The 18,417-nt window shown below is 40.8% G+C and overlaps 1 protein-coding gene across 1 annotated transcript; it reads left to right on the top strand.

Annotated features, from left to right (window-relative positions):
• The first annotated feature begins 485 nt into the window (after nt 1–485).
• anapc4 (anaphase promoting complex subunit 4) lies at nt 486–17,271 on the top strand. Its single transcript, XM_084067832.1, has 28 exons — nt 486–630; nt 2,574–2,701; nt 3,013–3,118; nt 3,875–4,007; nt 4,209–4,283; nt 4,390–4,416; nt 4,920–4,964; nt 5,117–5,201; nt 5,337–5,444; nt 6,784–6,954; nt 7,034–7,098; nt 7,970–8,012; nt 8,598–8,674; nt 9,455–9,555; nt 9,651–9,702; nt 9,830–9,885; nt 9,971–10,017; nt 10,330–10,386; nt 11,461–11,517; nt 11,798–11,891; nt 13,132–13,229; nt 13,554–13,612; nt 14,165–14,203; nt 14,305–14,406; nt 14,499–14,591; nt 15,361–15,528; nt 15,957–16,080; nt 16,737–17,271. Exons 2-28 carry the CDS (start codon nt 2,594–2,596, stop codon nt 16,974–16,976), a joined length of 2,430 nt encoding a protein of 809 aa, XP_083923958.1. The 5' UTR covers nt 486–630; nt 2,574–2,593; the 3' UTR covers nt 16,977–17,271.
• The last annotated feature ends 1,146 nt before the right edge of the window (nt 17,272–18,417 follow it).

Here is an 18,417-nt window from a genome sequence, read left to right on the forward strand (position 1 = left end):
CATGTCCGCTTATTATAAGCAACAGTGGGCTTATTTTTCTGTGAAGTTGCTTGTAAATATTGTAAGTTGTGGGTTGCGGTTATTTGGGCTTGTTTCCAAAGTATAGCTATAGCTGCTTATTTTGGGCTTGCTTCCCATTGCTGTTTAATTTATTTGTCTTTGTATTTGTCCACGGACCCCCATCTGAAAAAATAATTGTGCCAGGGACCCCTATACCAGATTTGTGTTGAAATGTTTAAAAAAAATATTCAAAACGTGTCACCTTTTTCACAATTTGATATGAAAATAGCAGATGCAACGCGTTGTGAGCTTGTAGATCTGCTATTTTCAAATATCCGACGCAAACATTTTAAGTGCTCATGTGTCCGCTTCTTTTTGGGCTTGTTTTCCTAGACCTGTTGCTTATTTCTCTCACAAAATCCGGCAACACGGCTCCCTAGTATCCGTTGCTGCACGGTGATTGGTCGATGGTAAAAACATGGCGCTGTCCGCGGAATTGTAAAAACATCAGTCTCAGTGGTTCATTAATAAATATGTAGATATAGATACTAGCTTATGTTCTGTAGCTCACAGTGAATTAATGCTTCCATACAGTCAGTCTGCTGCATTTACCTGATTCTCCTCTGTGTGGTAAGATATGAAAACACTATTTACAATAAATAAACCCTGTTCAACACTACTAACACCGGACAACAACTAGCTAACGGGGCGTGTTTTGCTAACGTGCTAACACATGTCAACATGAAGGAATGTGTAATAATAATAATAACACTACAGCCAGTGGTTTTACTTAAGTAAACGTATCAATACTGCAGCATATATACCAAATGGACCCTGACTAGCTGTAGTTTACAACCCTCGTAGACGTATTTACGATTCTGACGTCTTCAATCTACGAGAGTTGTAGGGTGCTCGTCCCATGGAGAGAGGCACTTTCTGCACTTTACCCCGTAGACACTCCAAACATGTACAAATTGAAAATAAAAGGTGCTTACCGCAAAGCCCCAAATGTTAACGACCTCTGCGGGGTAGTAGTGATCCCCGTAGAGGTATATCTTTCAATAAAGAAGTCTTTTAATCCAGCTTGTGTCGGAATCTTCACTGTTCTTCTTTTGTTTTAAATGAGTTTGAACTGCGCAACAGCGATTTGGCGGTCGGGAGGTGTATTGCGCACTGCTTCTTCTTTTGTTTAAAATGAGTTTGAACTGCGCAACAGCGATTTGGCGGTCGGGAGGTGTATTGATACATTGTGTGTTCAATGCGCAATACACCGTTAACATTTGGGGCTTTGCGGTAAGCACCTTTTATTTTCATTTTTTACATGTTTGGAGTGTCTACGGGGTAAAGTGCAGAAAGTGCATCTCTCCATGGGACAAGCTACGTGCTTAACTGAGCTATCCAGTTTAGTAGACCTTGTATTGTGAATTTGTACTTCCATGTACTGTTATGTACTGTCATGTACTGTTCTCATGTCTTACTAAATAAAGTACATCAATCAATCAATCAATCAAAACCCTACAACTCTCGTAGATTGAAGACGTCAGAATTGTAAATACGTCTACGAGGGTTGTAAACTACAGCTAGACCCTGACGGGTCCATTTGGTATTTGTTCACTATCAGAGTTAAAGGTAGGGTAAGTGATTTTATTTGGTTAAAATAAGTGTTAAATATCTCTATATTGTGATAGTAATCATTGCTATAGAGTGTTTGTTCAGTATTAGGAGTCTCCTTGTCTCTCCACCTCTTTATTAAACAGAAAATGCATTTTCGTTTCAGTTTCATTTCCAATTTTATCCAATCAGGACAGAGAACTCAATCAGGATATAAATTAAACAAGTGAAATTGGAAGTGATGACACTAAGAAATGAGCAGACAAAATTGGAACTGGAACACTATAAAATGGGTACTTTCTCCTGATTGGCTGAGATTTTGACACCTACCGGAAAATGTATTTTCTGTTTATTAAAGAGCTGGAGAGACGGGGAGACTCCTGTTACTGAACAAACACTCTATAGCAATGATTACTATCAGAATATAGTGCTTTAACCTTTTAACAAAATACTTTTTGTTTTAACCAAAAAATATCACTTACCTTACCTTTAAGTAAAAGTATCAATACATACCTCAATGTAGAAATACTCTGCTACAAGTAAAAGTCCGGCAGCCAAAATGTACTTAAAGAATAAAAGTACTAAAGTATTGTTATCAAAATGTACTTTTAAGTACACACATGTCATTGTATCAGTTGTGTGTGTGTTAGCTTAGCTGTTGATTAATGCCACCTAAAAGAACTGCCTGATTCACACAGAAAGACTATGTTTTAAGATGGCAGATATACAGTATTTGTTGTTACTGGGAATGGGACAGGTAACACAGTACCAGATCACAGCCGTTATAAAAGGAGCATGCATTGCAAACAAACCAAGGAGAACAAATAATGTAAGTGTGTGTGTGTGTGTGTGTGTGTGTGTTTACGAAAGAATAATACTTGGCTAGAGCAGAGGATTTTCTAAAATATCACATGTCTGAAACCATTGTGTGTGACTGTGTGTTTTTTTGGGTCTCTTCATAGACTTCCAGTCTGAAACAAACATGCCTGCCTTCAGACAGGTGGGAGAGAAGCAGCTTCCAAACCCTGTGCTCTGTATGGCCTGGTCTCCTAAAAGGGACCTCATTGCCCTCGCCAACACAACAGGAGAAGTAGGCCTGCTATTCACTTTGTATTCACAACTTGACTTTTATGTTTTACGCTACTGTAGTTCTGTGGATCTCTACCCTTTTCTGGATCAGGGCCCACTTGAAAATCTCGAAAAGTGCTCGCGTATCGGCTGCCGTGTTAAGTGGTCAGATGGGTGGGCCGTGTGCATTTTCAGAGCATGTTTATTTTAATGATCACTCAAATCTTAGTGTTTTGCAATATTCTCACGACTCATCAGAGGGCCTTAGAATGACTGCTCTTGTTGACACTACGGTATTTGGATCCCATCATATTTATGTTTGTCTTGATATAGCTGCTGCTGCACCGTTTGACCAACTTCCAGCGTGTGTGGATTTTACCACCTAATGAGTACACGGGAAAAGAGATCACTGCTATTGCCTGGAGACCTGATGGCAAAAGTAAGGAGTTACAGACAAGGAATACACATTTTAGTTTCCCTAATATTGCAGTAAAATGAATCACAATTTACAACATTCATTTCCATTTTTGCAAGAAAACAAAGAATAAACATTTTGGGGACTAGGGCTGTGCAAGTGTTGGTAAAGTGCATTTTACAACAAAGTTCAGGGTAGGAATCTTCGCCTAGGCCAGTGCTTCCCAAACTGGGGGTCGGGAGTCGGTACCCCAAATTTCTTTTGGGGGTCCCCAGATGATTACCTTAATGTGCAACATTGTTTTCTCACTCAACAGTAAAACCAACATACAGTGTAAGTGTATACAGGGTATCTGCACATTTCTACAGTTACAATTTAATGGTCTTTAAGACCTTTTTAATACCAAATTGGCCAAATTGTCAAATATTATGTAAGAAAGAGGCAAACATTGTGAAAATAGCTGATCTACAAGCTCACAACACCTCACACTATCTGTGGAACTGAGTCAAACTAAACTAAAGTGCTTGTCAGGGTGGGGGGTCCCCAGGTCAAATATGATTATTATGGGGGGTCACGGCCTGAACATTTATTTTGGGAACCCTTGGCCTAGGCTGGGATCACAATTGAACTCTTGAAGTCTTGAATTGGACTCTTGATGCTTATGTCCTGCTACCAATCGCATCTTCTTTTATATTGTTGCTATGCGTACTGGCTACTGAAACAACCCAGTATTGTCTCGGGATGAAAAGAAGTTCCATTTCATGATCTTTGTCTCCTCAGTCCTGGCGTTCAGCCTTGGAGACACCAAACAGGTGGTGTTGTGTGATGTTGAGAAAGCAGAGATCCTCCATGTGTTTCCAGTAGAGACAGCGGTGTCCTGCATGCATTGGATGGAGGTGCTTGAAGAAAGCAGGTAATAATACACTTCACCTGTATAGCACCTTGCTTTACGTAGAAGCACTAAAATGAATACATTTAACAAATAAATAAATATATAATCTATTCTAAAAGAAAAGTGCATCTAAAACAGGAGTAATATGCTCTCTGTATGAGACATATACATAAATATACAGTAACATGCACAGTATGAATGTCTGGACTGCATGTTTTTCAGTGCCCTCAGCTCATTCTACACCTCTGAGGATGAATCCAAACTGTTCCTCCCCAAATTACCAACACTTCCTAAAAGGTAAGAATATAATCTTTCGTATTTTTGGTCAAATTATGTTTGTGTTCTTCTGATCGACTGATAGTACTAAAGTGTAATAATTTGTTGTTCTGCCTTTTTGTTCCAGCTATAGCACAACATCAAAGATATTCAGGTACATCAGTGAAATCCATTAGTGCAGTTCATATATAGTTTATTTTAGGGATGCACAATATTGACATTTTGGCCGATAATCGATTTAATTGCAGGGTCAAATCAGTCGTTACTGATATGGTAAATACAAGTGTACAGCGCGGTTTACCTTACACCTGTTATACAGTAACTGTGATTCTGGGTGCTTCTGAAATTTTGTTACCTGATTTATTAGGCCTAGAACACCACACACTGTTTCCGAGTGTCTGCGTTCACTACTGAAGGAGATGAGCACAAATCAGTTCAAACAACTTAGTCAATACCTTGCAATGTTACCAAAACACTCTTGATAATTAATAATTCATGCGTCATAATAATATTGGCAAAACATATCAGGGTTATTTTGATATCGGTTCGATATCGATATGATATTTATTGTGCATCCCTAGTTTTGTTATCTACTGTGACATCAACCATATATATCTATATGTACATATATGTTTCATATGTGTTTTTATGTTTCAGTGAGGAGAAATCAGATGAGATCTTGAATCTTCTTGGTGAAGTCAGGTAAATGAAGCATAGTGTGCAGGACGTACGCAGACAGACAGACAGACAGACAGACAGACAGACAGACAGACAGACAGACAGACAGACAGACAGACAGACATTGATCAGTTTGGTTTTCTCTGTAAGTCAGACTGAACCCATGCTGTGTACAGGTTGAACATCCTGGTTCTTGGAGGAGGGGATGGCTTTCTGGAGCTGTACGCTTACGGAATGTACAAAATCGCCACTCTTGCTGGGGTAAGGCTCTTCACTCATTCAACAACAACCAGTCACAATAGCATAACCTCCCCCTCCTTTCTGACACATTAGTAGCAGACTTTGGCCAGGGTGTACAGAAGGTATTCATGTGACCGTCGTTCTTTTTGCTCCAAGGTTCCAGGCACCTGTCGCAGCCTGAGTCTGTCAAGCGATCTCAAGTCACTGTCTGTAATCACAGACGTCACGCACAGCGGCGGCAAAGCAGAGATCTGCTACGTTCAGGTAATGCTTCATTTATACTCCCATCATTTATACTCCCAGTAGTGTGTGTGACACTCAACGGTGTCACACACACTACTAGTGGAAATAGGGCATCTGCAAGCTCACAATGCGTCATGGTTTCGACAAGTTGTGAGCTTGCTGATCTGCTGTTTTTGGCGCACGGCACCATCGTACAACGAAATATTAATAAGGCCTAAGGAATGGTTGTTTGTATGTGATTCAGCCTCCTTTTCCTCACTTAAAGGCATACATCACCCCCAAAATTACTTTTCTTTCTATCAGTTACTCGCCCCCGTGAAGACTTGAATTCATTGTTTCATTTATTTAATTTATTATGACCATTTTTGTTGGTGTCACACTCCTTCACGGTGAATGAAGAATCCAAAAATAGTTGATTGAATGAATGAATGAAGAAAATGGGGGTCAAACAGCAAAGCTATGTAAGAAAAATCAGTTCATAAACTCCCACACAACTCTCAAGATATGAGATCTCTGTCAGCTGACTCTATGGCGTGGATTCGTGGAAACTCTTTGGTAACAATGTCACTGGCCTCTGGCAGGAGGAGGAAGTTCTGAACAAGTGCAATACATTGTTGCCATGTGCACCGTAGAGGGGGTCCCTGGTCCTGATGATAAAGCTTGTGAAGGCAGCATTACTTAATTTGTGCTAAAAGTGATTCCGACAATGAGGGAAACATTCTCAACCATGATGCAGTGTCACTTACTAATGAGGTCCATCAAGCTATAAGACAGCTAGCTGATAACAATGCAAGCAGCATGCCTTCTATTATATTAAATCACTGCACAGCAGCCTACGTTAGTAGGCCCTAAGGCTCTTGCCGTTTTCTGCACTGGCCTTATGACCCATGGTACCCATAAGGTTAGGAATGTGGACAATTACAGGCCTACTGCACTAGCCAGTGCAAGGCAGTTCTCAATGTTTCAATGTCAAGGACCCCCAAATTGATTTGCACGAAGCTGCAGAGACGTATTTGAATTACCGGTAGCTAGAGAGAGAAACCTATGATCTGAATAGTCCTTCTTATAACTGTACAAGAGAATATATTTATGCAGTTATGCATTCTCTCACTGGATTACCTTCTAAGCTGGTGAAAATATAGTGAATGTCCTTTTTCAAATGCACTGCGGAATGTGACAAACAAAAAATCTCTTTAATTCATGGGGGGTGAGCAATTGATCGAAAAGGTTGATTTGTGGCGTGCCGCGTGAGGTATTCCTTTTAACAACACCATCAGTGAAGTTCTACCTTTCGCTTTCTCTCACTTACTGTCACTACCTTGGACTTGTTGTTGTGAACTTCTTCCCTCTGTCGTTCCAGCTGGACACGGGGCTGTTGTCCGACTGTCTGCCGGAGGTGACGAGGATGGCGCGCAAGTTCACCCACATCTCCACCCTGCTGCAGTACCTCCGCCTCTCCCTGACGTGCATGTGCGAGGCGTGGGAGGACATCCTCATGCAAATGGATCTCCGTCTCACCAAATTCGTTCAGGTTAGCATTCCAACTCGACTTAATTGTTTCCCAAAATAAGCTTGCAGCTACATCATGTTTTTCTTTCTCCATATTTTAGGAAAAGAACACTAGCACTCAAGTTCAAGATGAATTTCTGGAGCTTTTGCTGTGGGGACAGTCCAGGTGAGAATTTCTATCCTGCCCTTGAAGCAGCAATGCACTCCTTCAGTAATGTACAAATGTGTCTGCTAATATATCATTTCAGCTGTTTCTACTGCAGTACTATAACTGACCAGTAGATGGCATCAAGGTGCCTTGTCTTAGAGTTGGTGGCATGATCTGCTGGTATGGGAGTTTTCTCTAGGGCTGTCAAGATTATTATGACCCATTATTATTTAAATTGATCATTTATCATGTCATACAAATAATTGCGAACAATGATTGAATTGTGTCTTCGACATTGAACATTCGGAACATATAAATAAGAGTTACGTTTCAAAAGCCTATTACTGAAATATAAAAAGAAATAACTGAAAATGATAGGTACCAATAATCAAAATAAATAATGTACTGTGGCCAAACATTCCATATCCTTAATAATTTTACCATATTTGAAAAATGTTCAGAAATACAAGCTCATAATACAAGCTACAAGCTCATAACGCATTGTGATGCAACGTGCTGTGAGCTTTTAGACTGGCTAAATTACACAAATAGGTACACCAGGTTGAAAGTGGTTAAGAATGTGACAACGATGTGGAAGTAATGATGGAAATTCTGACATTTCTGTTAATTTAATCCAGCTGTTTTAATACAGATGCATGGACATTATTTTAACCATTATGTAAAATATTTGTGATTTGATAAAATAATTGCTATCCACCAATTATGGCAATTATGTAATAATTGTGACGAGCCTATATTGTCTCATCATGAGTAAATTAAGTTAGTTTCCTCTTAGTTTTTTGCTTTGTTTGTTTTTAAATATGGAACTTGTATTAAATAGCAGTTGTATTAAATAGGGTCTCATTAAATTCTCCCTGTTTGCATTCAGCCCTGAACTACAGGCACTTCTAATGAACCAGTTGACTGTGAAGGTGAGTGAATTATGATAAGGCCTATTGATCCCCAGAGGCACATTCTGCTGTCATAGCAGCAGCAGCAATGTAATACAGGAGAGGCAGGAGTTTAAGTGAAAACAAGTATGAAGGAAACTTATTATATATGGATGAATTTATGAACAGTCTATCAACAATGAATATGTGAATAAATGTGTCTTATCAACAGCTATCCTTAACAAGCATATTGTCACTGTCTGATAGAAACCTTGCACTTCCATATTTCAAATGGAGATACAAGGTTTTCTTTTTGTTTGTTAATGCCCTACTTCATCGTATGACGGTAGTGCGCAAAAGTAGCCGATCTATTGCCAATGTTAGAAGTGTTCTTTGACGCGTTTGAAGTTTGAACCTTTAGTCTGACTGAGTAGACCTTTGTGGAGGAGTCGGTAGTCAGTGATAGACCGTGCAGGTCTTAAGTCCTTAAATCTAATGTGAATGACATTATTGTACCAGCTGTAAACTAACACCACTGCACATACTTATAGACTTGTTAAGATCCATTTGTTGCACATGTATCTGATGGCATGGCTCTCAAATGCCATCGTCATGTTTGATCCTCAGGGTCTGAAGAAGCTGGGTCAGTCCATAGAGTCCTCTTACTCCAGCATCCAGAAGCTGGTCATCAGTCACCTGCAGAGGTACCTTTATCTGTCACTTCGTCTCACTTTGTTATTGGTACAAAATACAATGCAATTTGACTTGGTGAAAGCAGAGCAGGCTCATCTCAACACACATGACTAGCATGACGACATAAAGGACGGACATGAGAATGGATGGCCATACTTTTAGTGCTATAGGAGTATGGTGTACGGGCATCGTCAAGAGTATGACTGGGCTATACATCAAATTGTCCACTTTTATAAATATATTTGAATTAATGATGTGAAAATGTGGTCCCCCAGGGGCCTATACTTGGTGGTCCCTTCCTTTTTTTCTCCCTCTACACCAAATCTCTTCGTGGAAGAACTTTTCGCAGAATTTTTTGTCTATTATGACCAGAATAGGAACGTTAGGGTTCACAAAGGGAAGAGGACAAAGCATTCTCTCCATATTCCCTCGCTATGGAGTTCCCTCCATAGCGAGGTCACTCACGGTGACAATTCACTGCGCCGTGGCACTTCGGCTTGGCTGATAGATTTTTTATTACTCTCTTCACCCAGGGCAAATAAAGGGCTGTTGGTATTTGATAAAATATTGCAATATCACTCCAAAGTCATATCGCCTAGTTCTTGTCAAAAGTTTGCACAAACATGGGGGGAACAGTCCGCCTAAGGTAATGGAAATAAATTTAGAACAGGTTTGCAATGGAAAGTGACTTGAAATTGGCACTTCATCTCATTTGCTGCTTGAACCTCTCTCTGCCTCTCTCTCTCTCACTCTCCCTCCCTCTCTCTCTCTCTGTCTCTCTGTCTCTGCAGTGGCTCTGAGGCGCTGCTGTACCACCTCAGTGAGGTGAAGGGTATGTCTCTATGGAAGCAGAAGTTTGAACCCCTGGGTCTGGACGCAGCAGCTATAGAGGGTATGCTGCAAAGGATTTGTGTACCGTGTGACCTACCTGCATTATGGCTGAATGTCAGGCTCATCTACAGTACAATATGTTTGTTGTTCTTTCAGATGCCATTACAGCTGTGGGCTCCTTCTCTCTGAAAGCCAATGAACTATTGCAGTGAGTTGAGACGGTTTCTTTGACTGGTTTGAACTTGTAGTCTGAGTTCGCTTTGTTCCTGCCGTGAATTGTTCATCCCCTGTGTGTGTCTTTAAATCCTGTTTTCATGTTGTTGTTTTTCTCACAGAGTGATTGACAAAAGCATGAAGAACTTCAAAGCCTTCTTTCGCTGGTTGTACGTCGGTAAGATTCTCGCTAAATTGGAAAATATTGTGTGTTCTCTACGTCTCTGCTTCCCTGTGTTTCATTGGGTTTTGTTTCCACACAGCCATGCTGAGGATGTGTGAGGAGCATGTTCCCCCAGAACTGAATAAGGTGAGACGGGTTGTGTCTCCAGTAGAGCCAGTACTCCAGTAGTAAGCCTCACTTAGGCCCATTTTCAAAAACAGCCAATCTATAAGCTCACAGTGCTTCACAACGTGTATGTTGTGAGCTTGTAGATCAGCCATTTTTTCACCTGTAATATTCCCAAAAATCAGGACACATAGCCTGCATAATATTTGCTGTGACTGTTCATCATAAAAGTCAAATAATGGCCGATATACTGGTGGGTTTCTAGTCTGCAGTACATTGGCTTTTGATTCTGAAGCGTTTTGAAGCGTGTGAACTTGTGTGTTGGTCTCGCAGATGACCCAGAAGGACATCTCCTTCGTGGCTGACTTCCTTTCGGAGCATTTCAGTGAGGTGAGCTCATTATAACAGCACTGCAGCTCTACTCTATAGCAGTGGTTCTCAAACCTTTTCATGTCAAGGACCCCCAAATGAATAATGCATTTGGCCGCGGAACCCCATCTGAAAGTATTTTGTGCCAGAGACCTCCAGAAGAGAAGATTTATGTTAAAAGATGCCCCAAGTACATGTATAAAATAGGCTTAAAGTGGTTAAACTAATTGTGATGCTGTATTAACTAATTTCACTAATTTAGTTGGGGACCCCCTGGAACCCCATCATGGACTCCTAGGGGTCTCCGGACCCCACTTTGAGAACCACTGCTCTATAGAACTGTACACTTACTTGCACCCTGGTTTTAATACAATTTTGGGCTGTTACTCAGCCAGGACTGCTGTCTTTTTGCTTGCATAAACATGCTAAATACATTATGATGTTAAGACAGATGCTAGGTTTGATATTTACATAATATCATAGTTACTTTTTAGCTTCCTTTGCATTCTATTTATGTGACCATTACTCTGTCGTTACTTAACTATGGTTCATGTCATTGACTACAATCTTGCACTTTGTAAGTTGCTGTGGATGAAGCGCAATACATACTCCTTCCGGCTTCGAGGTTCAGACAGGCTTTCCGAACTATAGTATGGGGAGTCAGGACATCTGGAGGTGCACAAGTTCCGAGATAAAAGTTCTGAGACCACTCAACCGACATTCGGAATGACGTCAACTTTCTGAAGAAACGTTCAGACATCGGAAGGAGCATGTATTGCGCTTTAAGAGAGTTTGCTAATTGCCTGAATTGTAAAGTGTAACAATTATTTTCAATCTTTATTCATAAAAAAACCCTCAAATATAGACCATAAAACCAGTAAAATAAGTTAATAAACTGAACCCAGACATGGACATGATCTTAACATGTTTCATATGTAATCCCAAACATAATATTAGGGAACAAAGACAAGCATTCACATATTGGTGAATGCCTGTCTTAGATTAATACACAACTGAACTCAATATTGGACTTCTAAGATTGTATCCAATTAATTTGTCGTTATAATCAATAAATATAATTTCTCCCCTAAACAGAATGAAGAGCTGTTTGACCGTAAAGGGAAGTACTTCAACGTGGAGCGTGTTGGTCAGGTAGGTGTGTTTAAACAACGGGTTCAATAAAACAAATTAGATATGTACATATAGTATCCAGATAATTTATGTGACAGTACATGATGTTAAGAACACTGCATCATATGCAGGTGTGTGTACAGTACATGTTCTTTTAGAGACATTAGCATCATATATACGTATGTTAATGTTTGTGGAGAGATGACATGTTTCTAAATGTTGTGGAGATGTACTGTTTGCTTCTAAATGTTGTGCAGAGTGGACTTGTCTCACAACATTGGTTCCATATGTTTATTTCCAGTACTTAAAGGATGAGGATGACGACCTTGTGTCTCCACCCAACACCAGTGGGAATCAGTGGGTGAAGTTCTTAAAGGAGAGCAATCACTTAAAAGGTGAGCTATGAGCTATTTACTTTACATCCAATGAAACAATAATATGATGGAAATGTATTTTTGGCGGTAGTGCCCCGGACCGGGAGGGATGTTTGAGCAGATTGTGAAGCGCTAGTGCCGACTCTGGTACTGCAAGTTTGATCATGACGTTCACTGTCAGTTTTGGTGTAAAGCTCCAAAGACTAGGCTTTACAAATGTAACTAAATGGACTACAAGTCCTCGGAATGTAATGAACATAAGCACTAAGTAGCTCTGGATAAACACCAGATTGTAAATGTTAAAGTAATTTACAGACTTTCTATATAAGAAAGATTCAAGCTTTATACTCTATTGTGAAAGAACTACATGATACATGAAACATTGTATTTCAATAAACATTAATTAGTAATAAGGAAGAATATAGTGAACATATTAGATTAGATATTATACACATAGAGCTCTTCACAGGTTAAAATGACGAACCCAAACCTTTATGGACCCCTGAAATTGGTTCCGAGATCTGAGTGGAGCGGACATAAAAAAAGAAAGACGCACCCGGACGGCACCCATTATTTTATGGACCTGACAAACCTTGAATGCTGTTCTAACACAGTAGGCGAGATGTCAGCTATACTCCATATGAAATCTAGCCTAGCTGTAGCAGCCTGCAATAAGAGACATTGACATTAAATTGCATGTTTTCACCTTGATGAATAAGCAATCCATGTTCACACATGCCACGGTGCACGTGCACTTTGATTCCACGGAGGTATGGTTTGAGTTTACGCTCTCACTTTAACTGACGGGGGACATATGATCCCTGGTCAGTCAGTCTATCATCACACTTGATTCTAGCAGCCCGAGCCCTGCGGGCATCTGCTTCTTTCACACCCACAGCCAGCATACAAAGATCAACGATTTGTTGTGTATTAGCTTGTCTGGCACCTAGTTGATCGAGTTGACAGAGCAAATGCACGTAACCAGTAACAGAACCAGAACGGTCATTGCGGCGAGAGGCAAGCATGCAGCCAATACGCAGAAACTATTGCACAACACAATGGGAACGGTCGGGTGCTAGACCAGCGCCGGTCGGGGAAAGAAAATAGACCAGCGGGTCGGCGAGATCGACAAGTCGATTGCTAAATAGTGGAGGGGACATTCTGGCCCTTCTGTTCAGGCCTATGTTTAGTGTGCTTGTAGTGTTTCTTTCTGAAGTTTTGTTATAACTACACTAAACTGTTATGTGTTTGCTTCATCTAGAGAGCCCGCTGCTGTTCCCCTCGTATCCCCAGAAGTCTTTGCACTTTGTCAAGAGGATGATGGAAAGTGTTATTGAGTTGTGTCTACAGAAACCTGCGGTAAGTGTTGACATTCGCCAGTCACACTGTCTTTGACGACCATGGATTTGTATTGACTCTGCCTTCCTCTTCATGTAGGTCTGCAAGTATGGGGGCTTTTGTCTGTTTCTAGTTTCTTTCTACTTGAAATGATGTTAGCCATTTTCAAACTGGTGTCCTTGTTTTGTGAATGTGGAAATGTTCAGAAATCTTCTATTTTTGTATAGTATTGTAAGTAAGGCTTAAGTGGCCATAAGTCTGCGATTCAATAATCAGAAGTATAGATTTATTTGAATATGCTGGATTTGCTTTTTTGTTTGTTCACTCATTTATTTGTGCATGCAGGAAGTCATTGGGAAGTCTGTAAAACAGGCTGTCTGCTTGCCTCTCTACATAGCACCGAGGTATGCTTAATCAATAATGACATTACATGAAAATGTATCTACTTTGATTATTCTTCAATAAGCTATGTTTGTTTATTTTGTTTGCTGTGGCTGCCCTTTTCTGTTATGTATTGTTTTGTCTTGTTTTTGTGGTGTTACCCCCTGCACCGCCTCCCCCAAAGGACCACAATTGAAACAAGCATTCTGTCTTTTTAGTGTTTTTATCCTTTTGAATTAACTTTCAATTAATCAAAAGGTTGGTTGCTCAACCTGCTGCTATGTGGACGCTTTTCTGCACCTTACATCTGACCTCATGTACATACAGTACCTGGTGCTTTTTATGCTATGTATTTATACACTCTCACAGTTAAGAACCAGTGCTGGTTCTCAACAGTTTCTTTTACGTTTTTTTCTTGCTCTCCGTCTTTCTGTCCCCCCCCCCCTCCCTTTTTTTCTTTCCTGAAAATAACAAATGATGGAGCTTGCACAGAAATGTATTTCACCCACTTCTTTACACCTGTAAGCCTGTGAAGTGACAAAAACATTGATTCTTGATTCTTCTTGTCCATGCAGCTCTGAAAAGCCTCCGAGACTGTTTGAACTTCCATCTTTGTAAGTGAAAGGACAGAATTCACGTTCTTTGACATCGGCGTGCACATTCCAATGGCTACTCTTATTAATGACGTTCTCCGTGTGCTTGGTTTTACACGTAGGTGGAACGACAAGAAAGCCAACATGCACTACATTGTGTTCTGCATGCCGGAGGTCTCGCCCTGCAAGCTCTACCTGCTACGAAGGGCGACGGACCCACACAGGTGCGTCGTCGTGACGTGTGTGTCCGTGTTTTGCTTCTCTTGTCTGTATTATTTGTCTGTTTACTTTCTAAACTGGTCTGGTTTCCTCACAGACACGTTCCCAACAGTCTCATGACGGTTGACCTGAGCAACGTCCTCAGCCACCGTATCGATGACGATGGTGAAGGCGGTAGCGCTGGAGTCCGGTGAGTGACTTTCTTCTCACTCTTCACACTAGTGTTGATTTTGACCGCAAATTTGGATTTAGTTTTAGTCATAGTCTTTTGAATCAAATTCCATTTGGTTTTAGTCATATTTTAGTCATCTGAAATGTTTTTCTGTTAGTCTAGTTTTAGTTGACTAAATATCATAAAATTATAGTAGACTAAATCTACAATTGATTTGGTCGACTAAAATGTATTCTGGCGGTGCCTTGATGGCGTCGTAATGGCTGATTTTACACTTGGTTGCATGCTGAAAATAGCCGATCTACAATCTCACAACGCGTCGTAGATCGGCTATTTTCAGAGCGCGAGACACCCGAGCGCAACCAAAGACTTGTCTTTTAGTTCTACTGGATCTCTTCTCCACTAGTCCCTCACTAACATTTTAATCTCTATTTTTTATTTGCTGACGAAATTGTCAATATATTTAGTCTTAGTTTTATTCATCATAGCTTAGTTTTTATTTAGTTTTCATCAGTGAAAAAAGGTAGTCATTAGTCAACCAACATTTTTCGTCATAGTTTCAGTCGACGAAATCAACACTGCTTCACACATAGCCACTTGAACCCTAGCTGCTTTCGGCAAAGAGATTTGGTGTAGAGGAAAGAAAGGAGGGGGCCAAGTGCACACCCCTGGGGGACTCCAGTCAACAAAGTATATACTATATGTGGTTAAATCAGACATGAAGGTAATTCGAGAACTGTGGCGTTCTAGTACAATCGTAATTTTAGAGGATTTATTTTGCTTTCAGGCCCGACTGTGTGTACAGTTGCCTGGATGCTCGTTTCTACGACGACGAGATGCTGACTGTTGTGCTGCGGGTCCCGGAAGACGAGAGCAAGGGCCGCGTCCTCGCTCAGCTGCCTCTCAGCTCCGCCCTCAGCTGTGACACCCAGTTCAACTGGGACCCTGCTCTTAGGTGTGTGTGTGTGTGTGTGTGTGTGTGTGTGTGTGCGCGCGTCACTTACGGTATTAGTAATACAGTAATTAATAATAAAATACAGCGTGTAACAAAGTTTTTAAAGGGCCATTTTCTGATTTGAACTCTTCTCCTGTTTTTCTATTGTGAGGAGAACGACATTGTGAGGAGCCCCTGTGGCCTTTTTTCAAGTTTTTAGTCCTACTAAAAGGACAATTCATTCAGTAGATGCACGCACGCACGCACGCACGCACGCACGCACGCACGCACGCACGCACGCACGCACACACACACACACACACACACACACACACACATTCTTATACAACCCCTTATGACGGCTCAGTAGTATAAGTGGCAGAATATGTTGCAAACCCTTTTTTATATACTGTGTGTTTGAATGAATGTGATTTCCTATGTAATGGCAGGTTGGACCAGCAGAGTGATGCTATCCCCTGCCAGGGTTTGGTGCTGGAGAACCAGTGGAGAGACCTGGAGAACATGAAGGCTCAGTTTGTAGCGGTCAACGGCATCCGCAAACTGGCTTGTGTGGTACGTCTATGTCATGACATTTCACTTTTGCTTAGTTTTTGGTATTTTTTGTGGGTTTGTGACGTCCATTCTTCAAAAAGAAGAAAGAAATGTGAACACTCGTCGTTTATTTGTGGTTTGTCTATTTCTGAACATGTGTACTCGGACTGTTTTGCTCTTGACATTAGTTTTCTCTCCGCAACTGTAATATAACAATACATTTGATCTGCTTTAGAACGTAAAAATATCAAAATCTTGACATGACATACAGTAAGCATGGATGTTGTTTTCTGAGTGCAGACAACCTCCTTTCTGAAGGCAATTTCAATACAACAAACAACTACGCACAATGTGTTTTGTTTTTGCTAATCTGAGATGGGAAAATGTTTCTGGGAACCAATCTGAGAAAAATAGGACTGATTTATTCCATCACAGCTGACATTAAATGACAAAGTCTTCAGTAATTTGGGAATAGTAGGAACCAGTTTAATAAAATGTGAAAATGTTTTCTAGAAATAAGACCTTGACCAATAGTAATATGTTTTAAGTCTGTATGCTTTGACATAACTGTTCTACAAATTCATCAAAAGTATCAAACCATTTTCTGTGGAATTTGATCGATGATTGGATGGAAACAAGCTTCACACAAGTTCCTAATCATGTCTCCCCCCTGTCAGCTAAGTGCCAACCTGAGGCATGTCAGAGTGTATGAGATGGACGTGGAGGATGAGGAGGACGAAGAAGGAGGCGAATCGCAGAACGCCAGCGCTGACCAGGAGGACCTAGAGACCGCCATGGCGGTCCAGGAGCAGGACGGGGAGCAGGGGGAGCCTGAGGCCACGGAAGGCGATGGAAGAGCCTTAGAGCGACGTGCCGAAGAGCATCTGGAGTCCGAGGAATCTCTGGAACTCTCATAGATGGGACTTTTCTTCACCGTGAACCCTAGCTTCCCTATTCTGGGCATGTCATAGTAGGAAAACATTCAACAAAAAACGCTTTGCGACACGTTGTAAGCTTGTAGATCGAAGATATTTGATGTAGAGGGAAAAGGAAGGAGGACCCTGGTGAACTAAGTGTACAGTATATGGTTTAGGTTGTTAACACACAGTCATATCAGAATACACTGTGTGCCACTATGTCTGATGTTGCATTCAGAAATAATTCTGGAAAAAGGTTTATGATAATAAAAAGTGTTTTGATATGTTTGTTTATTATTAAAGAGCACTTGTCCACACACAAGTTGTCCACCAGAGGGCGATAAAATAATTAAATACAAACTTGTATTGATACTTATGATATGAGACACAAAGAGACATGGCCCTTCTATGCACACTCCTCTATGCTATGTTTTTATTGTTGATTTTTCATAGTGTAACTGACTTTGTGTTATTTACAATGCTTAGGCGTGTGAACAGGCCTATAGGCACTATTAAAACTGCAAAAGAAAAAACAAACTATCTTCAGCTATCTGAAGCAAGTTTGTGGATTTTAGGGTTGTGAAAGAAGTGTTCAGTTGTTCTGTATGGAGCAAGTAAGCATGTTCCTGTGTTTACATGGGATTCCTCCCACATTAGAATACCTGCATGTTGGGACTGTGTCCTGCCTTGACCTTTGACCTGCCCCCCCCCCCCCCCCCCCCCTGGAATTTACCCACCGGTATCAATAAAGTTAAACAAGGGGAGGCTAAAAGTAAGGTGTGGCTGCTGTATTGATGTAATCAATGCAGCCTCCCCAAATGTGTTTTTTATTAGCCATGTTAATCCCCCAGTTGTAGGATTCTTGTTTCCATTTGTATGGAGCAGATTGTTTTAGAAATCCATTCATGGAAATGGGAGAGAGGGAGATTTACAAGAATTAGTCATAATAGTTTGGCTGCTACCTTTCAAAACAAAGAAACCTCGAACCACGGCTACGGTCCCCCTGTACTGTAGATCAGATATCTTGTTTTGAATATGCTATTGGAGCAGAACTTGACCTTTCATTTCCTCATATTTATTATCACAAGCCACTGGGCGGAAACAGCAAGTTAGCATTTTCCTTTTTCGTGTAAGAAAACCCCTAATCGATAGGACATCCCCTGTAAAGAATATATCAAAGCAAACAAATGAAATGACATTGTAATGATAAAATGTGCTTGAATGGGAAAGAGTCTTAAGATTAATAAAGGTTGTAGATTGGGGAGGGGGGGGGGGTCCTATTTGAACCCCGTAAAGTGAACCACTTTGAGAACCACTGTAGTAGATCTATACTAGCTTGCATTGCTGTAGTGCAGTGGCTCTCAACCTGTGGGTCGGGGTCCCCACATGATTCTTTGGGGGGTCCCCAGATGACAGTTAAGTGACATTTTAAGGACTTTTA

This window comes from Gymnoscopelus microlampas, assembly GCF_963454915.1.
Source record: "Gymnoscopelus microlampas genome assembly, chromosome: 9".
Taxonomy (NCBI): Eukaryota; Metazoa; Chordata; class Actinopteri; order Myctophiformes; family Myctophidae; genus Gymnoscopelus; species Gymnoscopelus microlampas.

What these genes read in the sequence shown, in the direction of transcription:
- anapc4 (XM_084067832.1), top strand. Translation starts at nt 2,594, where the DNA reads ATGCCTGCCTTCAGACAGGTGGGAGAGAAGCAGCTTCCAAACCCTGTG. An exon ending in CTGGAGACCTGATGGCAAAA is followed by an intron (nt 3,119 to 3,874) that starts GTAAGGAGTTAC and finishes TTGTCTCCTCAG; the next exon opens with TCCTGGCGTTCAGCCTTGGA. An exon ending in TTGCTGTGGGGACAGTCCAG is followed by an intron (nt 7,099 to 7,969) that starts GTGAGAATTTCT and finishes GTTTGCATTCAG; the next exon opens with CCCTGAACTACAGGCACTTC.